Source organism: Lagopus leucura, unplaced genomic scaffold (assembly GCF_019238085.1).
Source record: "Lagopus leucura isolate 7727_CA_CO unplaced genomic scaffold, USGS_WTPT01 Super-Scaffold_1, whole genome shotgun sequence".
NCBI lineage: Eukaryota > Metazoa > Chordata > Aves > Galliformes > Phasianidae > Lagopus > Lagopus leucura.
In genome coordinates this window covers 31,261,347-31,280,122 of record NW_024962250.1, presented here as the reverse complement: position 1 = coordinate 31,280,122, position 18,776 = coordinate 31,261,347, and the positions used below count along the sequence as shown (strand labels likewise).

The following is an 18,776-nucleotide window of genomic DNA, read 5'->3' as shown; positions in this document are numbered from 1 at the left end:
GTCGCTGTCCCTGGAGATGTTCAAGAGAAGGGCACACATGTCACTGAGGGACATGACTGAGAGTGATCACAGGCATGGGTTGATGGTTAGACCAGATGATCTTCTTGGTTTTTCCAACCTTACCGATTCTATGTTTTGGGCTCAGGAGGCCTCTGTTAACTTGAAACTGGGGAATTAAACATCCACAGGAAGAGCTTTAGACACAAGGTCTTGCTTATGGACTTGCAAAAGGCATTTTACATTTTTTCACTTCATCTTTCTCATGTTCTTCTATGAGCAGTAAAATAGAATTTACCCTGACCATGTCAGGAATAAAAATAATAACCAGGCAAATTCTATCAAATGCAGAGAGACTACATAAGAGCACAAAATAGTGTCTCCAGTGTCTCCAAAGGTAAAAACACATTTCAGACAAATGTGGGTTGTTGTGATTTATTTTTAACATTTTTTGAAAAGGGGTAAATAATTACAGGGTTATTACCCCAGTACATTACATCCTTCATAGCTGTGAAAACTGAATGCAAAAATATGTGGTTTCACAGTGCTTGATAAAGTGGAGAACATGTACAAAGTATCTTCTGTGTTCAACTGGTAATGTTTCTGTTCATGTAAAAAAAGACCTGATTTTCTTTTCTCTCAGAGGAGTGTAACCTGAAGAAGGGTTTTCTAGGCAGCATGCCATAGCTTTTCCTAATTTACCTGACTGTTGCTTAGATGTAGTTATCTTTGATAATCCATAGATGTATACCAAAGTTAAGCATTACAAGAGAATCTTTTTCCTTTCAACTAGTGTGCAGAAAGTTAGCCAAAATGTCTACTTTTTATTCTGCAAAGAAAGGCACTGATTTGTGCATACTTCAGAACCACCACTGAGAGCTACAGCCAGCAAAGCAAGGAAAACAATGCAAACACCTGCAAAAGAAAGACTGAAACACAGCCACTTGGGAATTTCTTTTTCAGCCAAATATTGTGAAGCGTGGTTGTGGAATGTTGCATTTTGTATGGCAAACGGGCAACTGTAGGTATCTGTTATCTTATCTGTAATTGAGGAGGTTTGGGTTTTCTTCTTGTAAAACACCCCCTACAAACCCATCCGTTGGCCAGGACACATTCAAGTTACCAGTGAATTTTACTTTTTCTTTCCCTCCAAGGTAGATGCATGTGGATGAAGAAAACGCCAAGATTAATTCAAATAGGTGCAGCATCCCCTAGGCAGAGAAAGCCTTCCTCAATACATACGCTGCTTTAGAGGGTCGATTAGGAAGAGGAAGTGCTCTCTGTCCCTCAGCTTTCTTCTCCAGCACCCATCACCAGTCCGCCACCTCCTCCCTGCTGCACACCACACCAGCATCCTCCTCGTGGGAGCAATTATGCGTACCAACCTCAGCGTGGGCACACTCCAGCAGTGTCTTCTCCTGCCCAGAGCACTGGACATCATCCAGAAGAATACGAAGCGAAGTCCCTTCCCCAAATTCTGCCTTCTTGCTGGCCCGCACCACATAGGGAAAGCCCAGCTGACGACACACCACAGCAGCGGCTGCTGAGCTCCAGCCATCATCGCACACCGTGCCCCACTCTCCATCAACATAGACCTCTACTCTGCCCCAGCTCCGTCCACGGCTGCCACCATCCAGCCGCACGGCCCCATTGCGGGGTTTCTTCTTCCTGCGCTGTCCCTTCCTTTCCCTTTTTCCAGGCTTGGGGCTTCGTGCTGTGGTGGGGACCAGCATCACGCTGCGGTTCACTGGGGCTTGGTCCACTCGGTCTAGAGCCGGTGTGTGGGACGTGGCAGGGTCTGGCCAGCCTCTTCTCGGGGCTTCAGTTGTGGTCTTTAGTCGGGGACGTGGTGTTGGTGTCTTCACAATGAGTTCTGTTGGGAAAAAAAAAAAAAAGAAAAAAACAGACCAGGAAATTATAGGTCTGTCATTCTGCAGACACTGCATTATCTTTAAGGTAATGACACAAAAACAGTGCTGATTTTTGGCTGATTTAACTTTTCTCTTGGAATTTGTTTACTTGGTCCTGTTGAGAAGCAAAAAGGTTCCCGGTAAGCCCATATTTTCATCAACTAGAAATGTCTGCTGCTTTTAGTTAGCAGAGAGGACTGCACTGCTTAATGCCAATAAATAAGACTCTCAGGAAGGAAACATTACCCAATTGCCAAGCAGACTACTGGCAAAACTTTAGCATGGGTATTAAAGGGTCAGAGTTAGAGCTTCTCAGGTAAGAGTTCTTCGAGTCCCCTTCTCCCCTGTGGAAAGCATTTTAGAGCTGCACACTCGCACACTTTTTCTGTTCTCTTCATTACTAATGACTGGATCGTTACCAGACTGAGAGCTCCGGCCTCCCCACTGTGCCAGATGCTTTATTCAGAGGAGCTGAAATCGCGAACATTCAAAATCAATTCTCTCTGGTAACTGGAATGTGCAAAAAGAACGGAGTTGCCAGGACAACACATAAAACAGGATTTGGGGTTGTTTTTTAATTCCTTATGAAAAAAAGAAAAAGAGCCTTGAACTCCAAAGCTGAAAATTCTTTCCTGTCACAGTTTCCAGGCGTAACTGGACTTGCTTATTCATATACTCTATTTTTAGCTTAAAAATAAGTTTTAGCTTGTCAGAGGGAAGCAATTCGGAATTACTCAGAATAATAATCAACTGAGCTGTGACAGTGTCCATATATTTGCAAAGCTATCACAACTTTTTTCTTCTCCTTGTTTTATCCATTCTCATCAATAGTTCTGTAGTGGATTTGGGGGAAAAAATGTCCTAATAACCATTGCTCTCTAAAGACAAAACTATGCAGTGGTTCACTTTTTGAAAGAGCTTCCCAAACAATGCTATTATGAGGAAAATGGTAATTCTGGTGTGCAAAGTGTTCCCCCCTCTGGAAACTGAAGTTCTGAAGGCAAGAAGTAAATGTGAAAGTCTTAGCTGCACACACCTCAGACTCTACTCTACTACTGCCTGACCTGGCAAAGCACTCACAAATGCTGGAACTCATACAGTGGTATGTAGGACTGCACAAAAGCTAGTGGCCACTTGGGAGTGCTTTTCACCCCACTCTATCAAGTTGTTTTATGAGTTACTCTTCATCAGGCTGTTTCTTAAATACACTTCCAACAAAAGCATTCCTCAAGCTAAAGCTGGCCACATGCTTTAGTGATTCTGTCACGTTCACACAAACACCAACAAAACAACAAAACATTTACAGCTCTACCTCCTTGTTTTCATGCTCCTGAATCAAAATTTTCATGCTTGGTTTGCACCTAAATGTGAATGCAGGTGTTGAAATGCTCAGTGGAATCTCACCCACTGCTTCTGCGTTATGATGTGATGAAAACTACCTTCTAAATGAAACCACAAATTAGTTACATGTATAGTTTAAAAAAACTGAATTTTGGACTTGCATACAGAATAGTGCATAAAAGAAACAGAGACAAAGCTGGCTGAACATGAACAAAATTAATAACGCTTTGAAATGGTGTGCACAGCTTGCAAAAGAAAATGTTTCTGCGGAGGTGCTGAGTGCTCAGGCATGTCAACAGTTAATAATCAGCCTTACATCTTGTTCCACCCTAAAGACTCAATCTTACAAGGTGCTGAGTGCCCTCATTCCTTCATGAAGAGAAAGCTGTGCAACTCATCAATGATTCAAATGCAGCATATCATGATGTATGTAATAAAAAATTAAATAAGAGTATCCTGACAGTAGAGTTCCTACAGTAACATCAACTTCATTACAAAGTTGTTAGAGAACTGTCTAGAACACGTGTCAACAAAATACACTGGAAAAAGAAATGGGATATTGTTAAATGTAATTATGAGGATCAGATGGTGTACTTAGTTCTTTGCATTGAGTGTAAATAGCTCTTAGTGCAACTTCATCTGCAGCTTCTACTGTTCCACTTTTAGCAGCACAGTACTTCATTCAGCATGAAGCAATCAAAAAGTCCTGGAGGGTTTGGATAAGCCAAAAGTTCACCTGAATGGCTGATCACACCAAGTCTTTTGTGGGCATTTGCTCATCATGTATTTTCTCTCTCCCGACTAACAATGCCTCAGACCTTATCTTGCTCAATGAGCTATTTCCAAACCCTTTAGCCATGATATCCTTCATTGCCTGAAGTGTTCCTCACTTCCTGAAGGCACTGCAAAAATCATTTGTCACTGAAAAGCACCACAGAACACAGGTTCTCAATACAGAAACAGTCATGGGGAAAGGTAGTTGTTAGTAGTGAAACAGTTATTATGCAGTATGGAAAAGGCAAAAAGGTACAGAAATTGCAGAGATTTCACGTGCCTGGGAGAGGGGAAATATTTCCTGCCTTATGCCTTATTTGAACGAACTCCTCAGATTCAAACCAGCTGGCAAGAATTAATCTCAAAGATACTCTGAAGCCTGCCGTTCTGGGTGGTCTCCATGCAGAGGGAGAATGCAAGCTTTGAGTTTATATTTACTGCCAGCTAACACACACCCATAATAACCAGCAACAATGACACTTACTCTCCTTTGGCACAAATTTTACAAGCTTGCTTTTTACTTTTACTGGCAGAGGCTCAACTTGGCATTTTCCTGGTGGTGCTCTCCTGTGAAAAAAGGGACACGTACAGCGCACAATTAATTCCTTTCCAGAGGCATCATGAGCCTTTGCTTCCCATTGTTCTTTTGACAAATGTAATGCTCACTGGAAAAAAAAGTCTGCTTAAGTGATCCAAATAATCTCTTACAGTAGAAAACATAATTAAACTATCACATGTCTCCATTGATCAAAGTCCAAATATTCACAAGTCAGAGGAGTCCTCTGGCTGTGTTTTTGTTTGCTATTGCTGAATCCATTAAGGAAATAAAACATTGGCAGGTCCAAGCAATCCAGAAAGAGATTAATCAGACTGAAACTAAAAATCACAAAACTAGACAGGGTACGTTGAATATCTGACACAAAGGTCATACCAATGCAAGTTTTCTGGCTGTCTTCAGGGAAGCGAAATAACAGCTTATTATTCATACACAAAGCCAAAACAAAAGACTTTCCCTTTTATCATGGTTGATACAAATGTGGAAAGAAGCCAGGTGGAGAATAAAGAGGTCTGCGATTTGTCACTGCCAATGACTTGTCACTTCAGAAATACCAAAAATGCATTAGTTTCAGACAGGAACTGTAAGCATCTCTGACAGAAGCTATCTCTTAGAACAACACATTACTTCGACACAGATTTGTTTGTCTTGGAAGTACAGCTCACTTCTGAGAAGTTGCATCCAGTTTATAACCACTTTTTGCTATGAAAGCTGCTTCTTAATCGCATCCTTCTTCAGAGGTTTTCAAACTCGTTCAAAAATGCACGATGCATGCATTTGGAGGATATTACTCCTTTGTAATTAGGCTTGTTTGCATTTGCATTTCTGTGGAAGGCAATGAGTTCCTCTCTCAGTTCAGGCATAGGGACATCATATTTCCTACTTTAATTATTTTCCCTGTGAACTCATTCGTATTGCTACATTCTACAGACTGTATCAACTTGTTTTTAAACTTGTGATTTGCCTTTTGACTTCTGCTTTTTCATTTTTGCAAAGGTTGCGTAATACAAGCCTCTTTCTATGCAGTTTACAGGAACTATTCCACAGCATTAGCTAATGGAAAATGCTTCTTACAGAGGAGGAGACAGAGGAATACAGGCAACAGCACTGAGGTCTGTTTAAGCTTGAGGTCTCTTTCCAACATAAAAATAGAAAATCAGTTTGGTTCAGGAGAATACTCAAGTAGCTAAAGCTGTATATCAAACTTATTTGAAAAATAAAAGTGAAGGAATGGGTTGCCAAGGAGGTTGTGGATGCCCCATCCCTGGAGGCATTCAAGGCCAGGCTGGATGTGGCTCTGGGCAGCCTGGTCTGGTGGTTGGCAACCCTGCACATAGCAGGGGGGGTTGAAACTCAGTGATCATTGTGGTCCTTTTCAACGCAGGCCATTCTATGATTCTGTGATTCTTACAAAGTCTCTTTCCACATATCTAGCTAAAAATATTTCAGTTTATTTAGTTTACCCAATAATAGTACTGTTTAAAAAACAGGAAATTGGAAAAAACAGTGTAAGCCTCCCCACAAAACACAGCTATTCCCTGCCTTACTCAGTCTCATATACAAGAGCATGGGATCCAGAAGGGATGATGACAGTTTGATTCCTTGTCCAAGCCATTTTCCCTCTTAAAATACACAACAAAGAATGCGCTTTTTTGACATGCTTTGTTTTGTTGTCTTTCTGCTCTGTCCAAGCGCACACTGCAGGATCACCCCTGGCCACACGGGGCACCTGGACACACAGCACCAAGCTCAGGTTTTGCAGCAAGCGCATCCCCTACCTGGAGGTGTCCACCACTTTGTACACCACTCCGTGTGGGGCCGTGGCACTTGGTACGCCAGTAGACATGAAGTAAAGTTCTCCTAGGAAAAAAAAACACACACAGCCATGAAATCTCCCCATGGAGTCCATTGGCACTTGCAAGTTGGAGAGCATCAGGGAACGATGAGACTTGACAGAGAGAGGTCTGGCTGCTGGAACAAACAGTGCAACAGGGTTGAAATGAGTGTTCGTCTGTATTCCAGTGGCAAAAAATAAATTCAGTGAGAAAAAAGTTTTACATTTCATCATTAAACATTATTTTGACTGATTTCTACTGCATGTTTAGCTGTCCAGGCCTTAGTTGTCACCTCGGTCAAATCTGCATCCTTTAACTCCACTAGTGCAAAACAGTCAAACTCTCAATTCCTTCTGTTGAAATGAAAGGGCATTAAGACTGTTCACACTGCCTCAGTCCTTTGGGGTGAATTACACGAGACCAAATTTCTGCTTTTGCTTTCTCACAAAGTGAGGCGTACCTCACACGAAAGGCATTTGGATTTGTGACAGCTCTGTCAAGCTGCATGGGTAGAGCTCGACCTTCAGCCAAACAATTTCCATCACCATTTACTTGATGTGTTTTCTCTTAACTGCATTTCCATCCCCCTCTTCCTGCTGTGCAGGAGGGGCCAGGACAAGCAGCCCTCACAGGCACTCTCCCTCCACGTCCCATATTTCTTTCCTGGGAATTACCAGGCAGAAATATGTCTGTGAGATCCATAAAGCATGCAGGCTGTCACACATGCATCCCACAGACAGCACGGTGCCTAGAGTGCCCCCAGCATGCCAGGGGATGGGGCTGCTGGTTTTTGAGAATGCAATGAGCTAAAAATAGGTGCCCCCACCACATCAACACATCCACTGCTCCAGCTGGATTAATATTCATCAGAGCAGCAGCCCCCAGAATAACTGCTTCCATGAAGAAAAGCTTGCTAAGATTAATTGTGTGGTAAACCTGTAAAACATGGCTGCCTGCATGCTGAAGAAGTACAGGGGAAAAAAGTTCACTCTAGAGAAAGAAAACTCGCTCAACTGCTATTACCAATTTCCATTATAACAAGACAAGAAAAAGGCAAAGGGCTGCCTCTCAGAACAGACTCCTGCCTGAGTTTCCAGCTGCCTTTATTATACTTTCTTAAGCCATGTAATTCTTACTTAAGGTGATGTATCTTTCTCATCACAGCACTGCAGATCAGCTGCACATTCTATGAATGTTAGACATAAAAGAAAATGGATTTTAACTCCCAAATCATAAAACTCCAAATTCTAAACTTTTGAGCTAATCCTCAATTTGGATGGTTCTTACTGCCATGATAAAACAGAAAAGCACAAGTGATATAAGTGAAATGATTACCTGCTTCATCTTCAGCAAAAGAGATTACGTATTGGTAATAGTTATTGATGAGCCCGGGGAACATGCAGGTTTGTCCTGTCCCCATACAGATTTCACTGTACTGCCACTCTCCAGTAGTATGATCCTCCTTCAAAGACATCAGGCGTCTGTGAAGCAAAAGGAAAATCAAAACCCTAAAATTTGCACCAAACAATAAAGAAAATTATTTATGAACATTCTCTAGGAAACGTGAGGGGATATTTAATGCTTCCTGCCCATGTTAGCAGAAGTATGAACTGCAGCTCGTCCAAGTAATAAAGAATCGCTGAGGTCAAAACACTTGTATTAATCACGCATGCATCCCTGGTCTTTCAGGGGTAAGACAAGCACTTGGAGAAAGGATAGGCAAGAATTTAAGGGGTTTTACTGGACTTTAAAAAATATATATCTTTGGCTACACCAAAGATTTGTGGAAATTTAGAGATATTTTTTTAGGATGCATTTGCATGCTTTTGTACATGACTTTTAGTATTTTAAATGAGTACCATATCATTGCTCCGATATTTGTACTGACACAATGTGAACCAGTGACATCAACAGTTGCTGGCATGAAGTCACGTTTCTACACAGCAGCATGGAGTAGAAGCTGTACAAAATATGCCACGTGAGCCATCTGCCACAAGCAGCACACAGCAGCAGATAGCAGCCAGTAGCAGATACATTTGCAGGCAGGCATAGCATTACTGAAGGACTTTGGCTAGGGGTATAGCTCAGTAAGCATCTGAATATCCACTTACCCACTCATAAAATCACCAAATATGTATAAGCCATTCAGGTTTGGAAACTCACAGCCTCGATAGACATAGCCTCCTGTAACAGATTTCCCCATTTTGTGTGGATATGCATAGATTGGAAGCACATCATCTGTAAAGAGAATAGGTGCATGGCTTACCTTGTGTTTCAAATGATGTAGATTAGTTGTTTCTGCATGACACAATCAGGTTTCCCTTGAGTACCTTCTAACCAAAGGAACTGCTGATGAAGCCAAATCTGTGTGGATTCTCACTTCTTCAGAACCATATTTGATACCCCCATCTAACTGGCTGTGCTAACCAGGACAAGCCAGCTCAGGGCTAGTATCACACTACCAGTATAAGAGAAACTCCTGATAAACTTGAATGCCCTCCATCCTCCAGACACCTGACCATTCATCCGAGACAAGACTCTCCTTCCATAACCAGGCTCTGTTAGTGCTGCTTCTTGCCAATTTCTCAACAGCTTCCCTATGAATTTGCAGGCTGCTTTCAGAGATACTCATCTATGCAGAAGCTGCTTGCCTAGTGCAATTGTGTTTCACTGGGGAAAGGCAAAAAAAAGAGACAGGTGACTCCAGACTGCAGGCACTGATGAAAAGATATGTCAGATGTCAGCATGAATAGCACGTGCTTTTATGAAATGGGGGAACTTAACCTGAAGGGACCATCAAATATTTATGGTATAGCACTGTCAAGATGTAGTGCTGGCAGATTCACTGTAAAATGTAAGGTAAAACACAAGTCAGGGACAAAACAGAGGCAGATGACTTGATTTTGAAGTCAGACATTTCTTTGTTCTCCTTTTTCCCTTTTGAAACTCGTGGTCCATCCTTGCACCCCTCTTCTTCCTCATAGCCTTCCTCCCTTTCTGTATCAGCAAACCTGGCAGCTGCACAGCAGCAGTATTTCATATGAGGCAGGTGCTTCCTAAGCTTACACTGTTCTTACCACTGTACAGGGGCTGTGACATTTCACTGTGCTAACAAAAGGGTCTCTAAAAGCAACACAAATTGTTCTGAGTCCCTGGAGACCTCAGTAAGTGCTCACCAAGAACACTTGCAGAGGTGCTATCACACAGACAGCACTAAAGGGGCTCTCTGACAACTGCTTCAGCTAAGGAAGTGCAAAAACCCTGCTCCAGGCTTTCAGAAGTTTTATAAAGAAACACTTATGTGCTCCCACTATACTTGTAGCTATGCTAATAAACAGGAGGTTTAACACATAAAAGGGAAAAAACTAGAATCTCAGACAGTGCAAGTCAGTGCCAGTACCTGGATCTGTGTGGAGACTTCAGCACAAGATGTGTTCCAGACCAGACCTTGCAACACAATGCACTGGCTTCACACATACACACACTCACACACGCACCAGGGTTTAGTCAGCCAGCAAATACCTTAATTCAAGTTTGAAAAGTAAAAAGAAATTATGGTTTTGATTTTTGGCACGGCTAGAAGAAATACAAACAAAATGTACATTCAGTTACCTGCAAAGCAGCGTGCATACTGGATGGTCAACTTACAGAATTTGTTATTTTGTGGGGGATTTTTTGTTTGTTTGTTTGTTTGTTTGTTTTTAAAGAAGGACATTAGTAGTGAAATTATTTTTGCTTCTGCGGGAAAGCTTATTTGATGTGGAAAAGATTAAATTCTCCCCCCAAATCAAGGAATCTCTAGAATATTTGACTAACTATACTGCCAAGGAAAGCAACAGCTAGGACATTTCATTTGTCTCCTAATTCAAAAAATGATGACCTCTGGACTTCCAGGATTTATCCCCAAGTCAGTTCCATCCTAGACTGAGACCACATAGCCTTTCATAGTGCTTTCAGTCAAGCAGCCAGGCTTTGAAGGCAGGAATTAAAAATGACAGCGCTGAATACTGCACAGTGTGAAAGTCACGTAATTTCAAGAGAGCATATATTTACCCAGTGAAGAATTGACGCAAAGCTTTTTATCATAACAGCTGAATCCCTCCCTCGCCCTCCAGCCGTAGTTTTTCCCCTTCTCTACGATGTCGATCTCTTCATATTTGTTCTGTCCTACATCCCCACAGAAGAGACGCCCCTTCCCTTCCTTCGTATCAGGCTCTCCCCTATCGAATGAGCAGCGCCACATATTCCTCACTCCGTAGGCATAGACCTCAGGTCGAGCCTGTGGGTCATCAACGAAGGGGTTGTCCGGGGGGATCCTGTACACAGGCCCCCGGTCATTGTTGTTCACATCGATCCGCAGCACTTTGCCCAGCAGTGCTGATCTGTATTGGGAGAAGGAAGGAAAAGGGAAATAAAATTAGATCGCAGTTCAACAGACATTCTCATTTAGATACATATATATATTTATATATATATATTTGTATATATATTTTTTAAAGAGAACACAAGACTTTCCATGGGAGGTGTGCACAAACATGAGTGCAGCATCAGAGAAAAAGTAAACTGTGGACAGAAAACAGCCCAAATTTTGCCTCCCCCAATTGCTTGCCTTAATCTAAGGGCAGCAGAAGGGACATGTGATACAAAGTTTTAGGGGCTCATACTTGTTCTGGGCATTTCCAAAGGTCCCAAAAGGATCTCCAGCCATGCCTCCATCTCCAGTAAATATATAGAGATAACCATCATCGCCAAAGAGCAGCTCTCCTCCATTATGGTTAGAAGCTGGTTCTTCTATTTCCAGAATTATCCTAATTGAAAACAGGAATAATGCATTACCTATTGCACAAGTTGTAAGAAAAAGGCAGAGTAATACCCACACGGTGTTGTTCTTGAGACACAGAAATGGCTGCAGGTCAGCTTTGGTGCATATTCTTCCATACTGAATCTTGCTTAAGCTTAACTTTTCTACCATCATATTATTCAGACATATTTTCCAGATTACAAAAACACCAAATTGTGTAATAAGGAAAATCTGAGAAATTACGTGGCAGAAGATATTTGTAATCATACTTGTCCTCTGATTCTTCCTTCCTCCTTGTTGGCTTTTTTTTTTTTTTTTTTTTTTTTTTTTTTCCCTTTAGAAAAAGGAATCTCAGCTCAAATCAGACCGCAAACCATGAGGGAAAGGACTCCATCTCTGCATCTGTACAGCACTTGGCACAATCCTGACAGGCGCTTTCAAGGCGACCTAAGACTTTTGGAACATTACGTAATAGCTAAATGCTTAAAAAGAAAAGGATCCTTAAAGGGGAATTACATACACAGGGCATCAGGAACTTCGAGAACTGTAAAAGCAGTACCACCATCCAACTAGCATCCCGACAAAGCAAAGGTTACTCAAGTCAGTACCCTTAACTTCATTTTAAAGCCTGAGCAGCTCTTACTTTTATCTTTTTGGTTTTTTGTTTTTTTTTTTTTTTTTTGGTTTTTGGTTGGTTTTTTTTTTGCTGTTTTTTGTTTGTTTGTTTTTAATGCAGCTGGCCTCTCTATCTTAATAAGAAAAGGCCAAAGTGTATGAAAATATAACTTTAAAGAAAGGTAAAGCCAGGAACACAAGCAGGAGATTCCCAGGTGTAACAAACAAAGCTTACTTTACTTCAGTTTCCAGGGATTTCTCTCAACTACCCAAAGAAACCTCTCAGGATGAAGTCTGGGAGAGACATGCCTGCACAAGCACAACAGGACCACAGGTTTGTCTTATTAAGCTTTCACTATACTAACCAATGGCTACATGAGCACAGAAAGAGTTACAAGTACAGAGCTTGATGATTTTTTAACAAAACAGCTGAGAGGCCTTGACATCTGCAGGCTTAAACTACTGAAACAGTCAACAAAGCCCATAATACAATGTAATAAAGTAAAAATCTCAAAATTAACTCTATTCAAGGTCTTCTTCAAACAGGGGATCAGTCACATGGTTCTGCAGCAGGTTATAAATCCATTAACTGTCTTCGCAAACAAACCTTTAATTATCTGTGTGTATTAACGTGGATCAGCTGCAGGGTCAGACTCAAATTAATTGTCCTATCAAAATACTCTCAGTAATAGCATAGTTATTTACACTTTATTTAATTTGATGCTCAATTTGTAATATCATATGGTCAAATTCTCATTCAGATTAAAAAAAAAAAAATCATGGGATCAAATTCATTTTGGTACAATATCATCAGGTTTGTTTCTAGTAATTTTGGGAACCTTTATCTTTGAAATGAATTTCACTCATGCATTGCAGAAGTCTATCACAAAGGAAAATCAATAAAACAAAACATTAACTGTAAGTAATGTTCATTCAGAGTTCAGTTAAAACTTCTGACATACTGGAATTAAGAATCATGAATATTCTGTTCTAAGTACTTGTAGTTTACCCACAGAGGACATGTATATTCACTGTCTCAATACGCTAGGACTGAAATTTGGCTACCTTCATAGGATCATAAAGTGGTTTGGGTTGGAAGGGATCTTTCAAGATCATCTAGATCCAACCCCTCTGCTGTAGGCAGGGATACCTCCCACTAGACCAGGTTGCTTAAAGCCTCATCACCTTGCCAACACATTGGAATACAAGAACAATATTGAGCTAAATAAGCTTTATTTGTTAGTAAGCCTTAAAAACACACAAGCTGTCTTCTGAGATCTTAAAGACATTAAAGGTGCGTACAATACCTTTCAGAACCATGGTCCACAGTATTCATGTCACCAGAAGAAATTCTGAACTCACTGATTCGGATTCTCTCTTCATAACGAACTTCAACTGAATAGTAGACATACACTTTACCAGTAAATTTGAATTTAGGATGGAAGACAATACCTAGAAAACCTCTCTCGTCTCCTTCCCAAGGTGAGGTAAGCACGGCTTCACTGATGTTTAGAAAAGGTTTTTCAAGCCTGGACCGGTCAGGGAGGTAGGCCCACACCAGGCCAACCTGCTCGGCGATGAAGAAGCGGTGGGTGCCATCGTTGGCGTGCACCATTGCAACGGGATTGCGCAGCCCGTTGGCCACCTCCGCGAGGCAGAGCTGGAGGCAGCCCTCTGCATCAGCGGTCACCAACCCCAGGTTTTGGTTGAGGTTCTCATTAGCCAGCAGGTGTGGGAAACAGTAATCCGTGTCCTCCAGGGACAGGTAGCGGCAGAATTTTGCCATGTTGTTCTCCAGTGCAATTAACTCCTGGTCTGTAGAGAGATAGCGAAAAATGGACCGGCATTTTTGCCATACTTGCTGACAATAGTCCTGGCAAAGTCCTGGTATGGTCCGCACAGGGGTGGAGGGATCCTCAGCATCGTACAAGTGAGCTGCATATGGAGAGCATTCCTAGAAAGAGACAGAAAACGCCTCAAGCCATTTGTGGATCAGATTTAAAACAGCTGAGCAGCAACACTAATCGGAGAAATTTCACCTTAATTACAACAGATGCTATGGTTTATTCTGAAAATATATTAACAGAGGAAAAGATCTCAGAAAGTGGGTTTAGCTTAACATTCACAAAAATGATCTTCAGTGTTTCTGGTGAAAGCTGGCTCCTACAAGCTTCTCATGTACGTACGCATTTATCCCAACCATAGCACTAACTCAAGAAAACCAATGATGACACACATCTTGCTGTATCGCCTTACCAGGCTGGACTGGAAAAAAAGCATTTCTATACTGGATGCTCTGACTATGAGATACAGAGCAGGTTCACCACAGCACAGCAGTGACATAAGGAGTTAGCTGGGAAGATTCAAGCCATAGCAAAGCTTGGGTTGGAAAGGACCTTACAGATCATCTCGTTCCTGCATCTGCACACAGGATCTCTGAGCATACACATTTGATGTATCTGGCTCAAAGAGGTCAAAATGCATCCCACTCTGACTACACTGGTCACTAAGCTCAGGTAATGGGATTTCAGACAGAGATCACAAGACAGCCATAATCCAGGCAAACCCCTAAATCCCAAGAAGAGCTGCAGGACAGCCCTAATTTAGGGAAAGTGAATCCTTGGAGGTCTAAGGACTGACTCAAATCTACATACTCTGTATTTTCCACTACAAGAACTCCTCCAGAGAAATGCATTTTCTTTCTTCGTCACTGCAACCCAGTAAAATGGTCTGTAAATCACAGACTGACCAAAGTGACTCAGTTCTGATTTGTAAGAGTTTTTCCATGTATTAAACACATAATATTTTCCAGTTTCAGTGCATCTTCCCAATAGGCATCTCAAAAGTGCTCTCCAAATAACTTAACATGACTTAGTGAATGCTCAGCTATTTTTATAGGGTAGATAAATAACTGAGGCAAGAAAGGCAAGAAGAGAAACTATCCTTCCTGAATACATTCTGCATTGTTTAATTCCTGGGTGGCATTGCTTCCAAGTAAAATCAACTTAGTTAAAAAAAATCAACCTATAAGCAGTTAAATTCTAATGCAGATTACGGTGCTATTCAATAGCTGAAAAGGCATAAGATCCAGAATACTGATGTATTTAAATTAGCTGATAAGTGCACACAATATTTTTTATTTTATTTTCTATTACATGCCACAATTAATGGAAAGACCGTACAACAGATCATTAGCTTTCCCCTCATAATGTGAAGCTATTCAATGCAAAATGAAGGTTTTTATGCCTTCAAATGAGAAGCAATTAACGCAGTAAAAAGGAGATTGCACATGACTTAGAAATTACAGGCAGATGTGATAACAGCACTCAGCTCTGTTACATGAACATGAAGAGGTGTGCCAGGGACAGAAAACAGCTGCAGTGTTTGCTGGTGTTGTTGTCATGATGAAAATTTAGCCTAAGAAAACTAATTTAAGCAAGAGAATTAGAACAAGGCCTGTATCAGAGCTGCCTTCCTTTCTGCCTTTGGATTTCACACTCTGGAAAAGGAGACACCAAGATGTATTTGGTTCTCTGAAAGCCTGCTTTGAGAAAGCAGCAAGAATGTCAGAATTAAGGGTTGCACAGAGGTACAACTTCCCTGCTCCTGTCACAACAGGTTGCTCAAGTACAAGAAGAAACACTTGTCAAAATAATCTGATTATATTTGAGAGAAATCACAAACTGTGAGCAGAAAGGGACAGAAGTGTGCTGAATAATTCACAGAAAACCATTTATTAATTCAGGTAGAGGCTATAAGTTTCATGTATGGTGAATAAGTGAAAGCAGTGCTCTGGAACAATCGCAGTGCCTGAACTCCCATGTTGTGCTTGTGCGGCCATTTGTAGCCGTGTCTCAGGCCGGTGGTGCACTGAGCTCATTAGAACATTTCAGTGAATCATTTTTTCCATGTTGAGAGATTTCACCACTTCTGAACAAATTTTTAACAGCCAGGTTTCTGACGTACGCAGGGGACAGAAAGAGCACTTAGTGGGCACTGCTAACTACTAGTCTCCAACCTGCAAATGGTCTTGGATGGGGATGCTGCCTGTCTCAGGAACATATTCAAAGGTTTTTGCTTTCAGTACAATTTGGGATGAAATGAAAGTCAAATCTGTAGAAGGCTGTTATAGGAAAGGGTCGCCTTTCTCTTCACAGTTTTAACAACATAAATATTCCCCAGAAAATGCTACAAGAAGGATTTCTGGTCAGCCACTCTGATCCCATCTGAACATGGCAGACCGGGCTCTGCTGCCTGAAGTAATTTCAGATTTACATTGACACAGCAGACAGAGTTGCTACTATTCTGTCCCAGGGGCATTTTCATACACATGAGGCCACGGCCAATGATAGGGCTGGACACTTTGCTCTGTACAATGTGTGATCATCCCGTTACCATATCCAGCTCCAGAACAGCCGCCCCAGTGAGAATCTCCCAGCCAGAGGTTTCTTGGCCTCATTGTCAGGCATCACATCAGGACTGCTGACACCTGGACGGCGCATGTCAGGGTGCTGTGACCCTGCACAGAGAGACACCTGACGCTGTGGGGAACAAGGAGCGTGTTTTGTACCCGGGGGTTTTCCAGGTACAGACCCCTGGGAGATGTAACTGTCCACACCCCCACCTTTCAGAGCGCCGCTGCTGCTAAGTTAGATCAGATCCAAAGGCCGAGAAGCCCAGAGCAACCTGGCGAGGGGCAGCTGCTGCTGACGGATCCAGGGTGCGCACGTGGGCTGACAGCCCCATTCCCAGCACGGTGTGCAGCGCTGCCCCGGGTCACGCGGCGCCGTGCCAATGCCGGTGCGCCCGCGGCCGCGCCGACACCCCGAGCACCCTGGGACCTGCGCAGCCACGCCTGAAGCGCCCAGACGAGGGCTGATGCCGCGGAGCCGAAGCCCCCTCACCTGGCAGAGCAAGTCCTGCAGGTGCCCGGCGCAGGCGGAGTACGTGGGCCCGTCCAGGTGTGCGCTGAGGCGATAGAAGCGCTGGAGCAGCGCCCGGTCGCGCCTCGAGTCGCAGCAGCCGAAGGCGCCGTAGCGCCGGCAGAAGGCGAGGGCCCGCGGCGGCCGGAACGGCGGCTTGAAGTCCAGGCACTGCGGATGCGGCCGGCCCGCGTCCGGGCCCAGCGCCGCCGCCAGCAGCAGCGCCAGCGCCGCCCCGCGCAGCGCCCGCATCCCGGCGCCGCAGCCGTCGGCGGGGCAGCGCCGAGCCTCGGCCTCCCCCCGCCGGCCCACCCGCCCCGAGCGCCGCCCGGCCGAGGGGAGCGGGGGCTGCGGAAAGCGGCTCCGTGCGGAGCTTCACCGCCTGCGCATCGTCTTACGCTGCGGGGACGGCTCGGGGAACGAGACTCGGTTTGGTTCCAAGCCGACCGCAACCTGCCGGCCGCTCGGCTGTGTAACCGGTGTAGTACGTACAGCCGGAACGCAGTGCTGGAAGCAGTCCTCGGGCTTCTGATGCGTTCCTGCCGGGCTCCGGTCTGCGCGGGCTGTTCTGTACGACCCAAACACCCCACGTAACGGCGCTTAGCGTTTATACCGCTGGCAGACGTTTAAAAACCACTTCGGTGTGGCTGCTGCTGCTGCCTCATTCTCTGTCGCCGTGGGGTGAGATGGGGAGTTCCAGCCCGCAGCCCGCAATGCCCTGCGCGGCCCCGCTGCCCTACCTGCCGGCTGCACGCTCCCTACCAATGTTCCTGATAACACTTTCCTTATCTTTAAGTGTTTTGTGACATAAACCTATGAAATGCTTGCTCTAAGTGCTGGGATGTTCTTGCATCTCGTGCATCATGTTTCATATTACAAACTAGCAAGACCAAATCGCACTCAGATGGAGTTTTTTTTTTTTGCTGCTCAGCGCAGCTAGACACAGTGCACAATGCAGACTGCCCATAAGAGACCAAGAATGCAGAGTCCATGCTGACGTGCTATTTTTGACTCCTGCTTTGAGACGAAGAACTGCTGCACGGTGCATACGGGCTGTAAAATCGCGGCATGGCTTGGAACATCCTGTCAGGAGACCATATGTGTAACGGCATTTAATAACAGTTTGTTTTGCTCTCCATATGCTTATGGAACTGCTGCTAAGGTCACTAAAAACTTTGCATTTGTACAGATAATAAGAACGCCTGATGGGCTTTGTTACAATTTTGTTCCCCTTTTTATTGTTTACCACTTAAAAAACCCTTTTTCATGGATGACCTCGGTGAGCAGGTTGGAGAACAAACAAACCAGTCGCTGCCTTTGGAAACTTTGATCAAAAGCAGTTATGCAACCCCATTTTTTTTCTGTAAAAACAACGGATGTAAATGCATCTTCCTACTCATCCCGGATACCACTGCTGTGGTAAACACTGCCTGCTGTCTCAGAGTTTGTGATGATATTTGAACGTCCCATTAAAAAAAAACAACATAACAAACATATTCTTATTGTAGGATGAATATGCAAAGAATGAAACACAGTAACCAAATAAACTGTGGGATAATGAGGTTTCTCCAAAAGCCTCTTCGTTTCTATCAGAACCTCTGATCAGTTTGGCATCCATGCAATTCAGAAATAAACAGAAAATGGAAAGCTGTGCATATTTAACAGGGAGTCTTGGAAGGAAAAGAACCACAGATCTGATCTGCTGATCACTGTGAGATGGCATGCGATAGCTTTGAAGTCCACAGTGTTCATTCAAAGCCATGCCCTCACATCAGAATTCCCAGTGTGCTGTTCATTCAGACCGGGCCATTTTTTGGTTCCCCTCAGCTGGGGACTGGGAAGCAATTCATCTGGAGGGCATTGCTGAAATGGAGATGGAGCTGCCTTGGCCTCAGCGACAGGCTGGCTCTGTCAGGGGTGGATGGCTGCGTTTTCATTTATATTGAGCCATATTTTGAGACTTGCCAGGCCACAGGTAAGAGCTTATGGGCTGCATTTGAAGAATCTTTGCTGTGGTGGATGGAA

At 43.5% G+C, this 18,776-nt stretch overlaps 1 protein-coding gene across 1 annotated transcript; it reads right to left on the bottom strand.

The window, feature by feature from the left end:
- Positions 1–416: 416 nt before the first annotated feature.
- Positions 417–17,003, bottom strand: HHIPL1 (HHIP like 1). Its single transcript, XM_042870040.1, has 9 exons — positions 16,734–17,003; positions 13,137–13,783; positions 11,078–11,221; positions 10,467–10,795; positions 8,525–8,651; positions 7,749–7,894; positions 6,357–6,438; positions 4,507–4,589; positions 417–1,870 (listed from the first exon to the last, which is right to left on the bottom strand). The coding sequence occupies exons 1-9, from the start codon at positions 17,001–17,003 to the stop codon at positions 1,308–1,310; spliced, it is 2,391 nt and encodes a 796-aa protein (XP_042725974.1). The 3' UTR covers positions 417–1,307.
- Between the last annotated feature and the right edge of the window lie 1,773 nt (positions 17,004–18,776).

Coding starts and splice junctions, on each gene's coding strand:
- HHIPL1 (XM_042870040.1), bottom strand. CDS start 17,003: ATGCGGGCGCTGCGCGGGGCGGCGCTGGCGCTGCTGCTGGCGGCGGCG. Junction 13,784..16,733: donor TGCAGGACTTGCTCTGCCAG/GTGAGGGGGCTT, acceptor GTCTCTTTCTAG/GAATGCTCTCCATATGCAGC. Junction 8,652..10,466: donor TTGCGTCAATTCTTCACTGG/GTAAATATATGC, acceptor TTCTCTTTACAG/ATGATGTGCTTCCAATCTAT.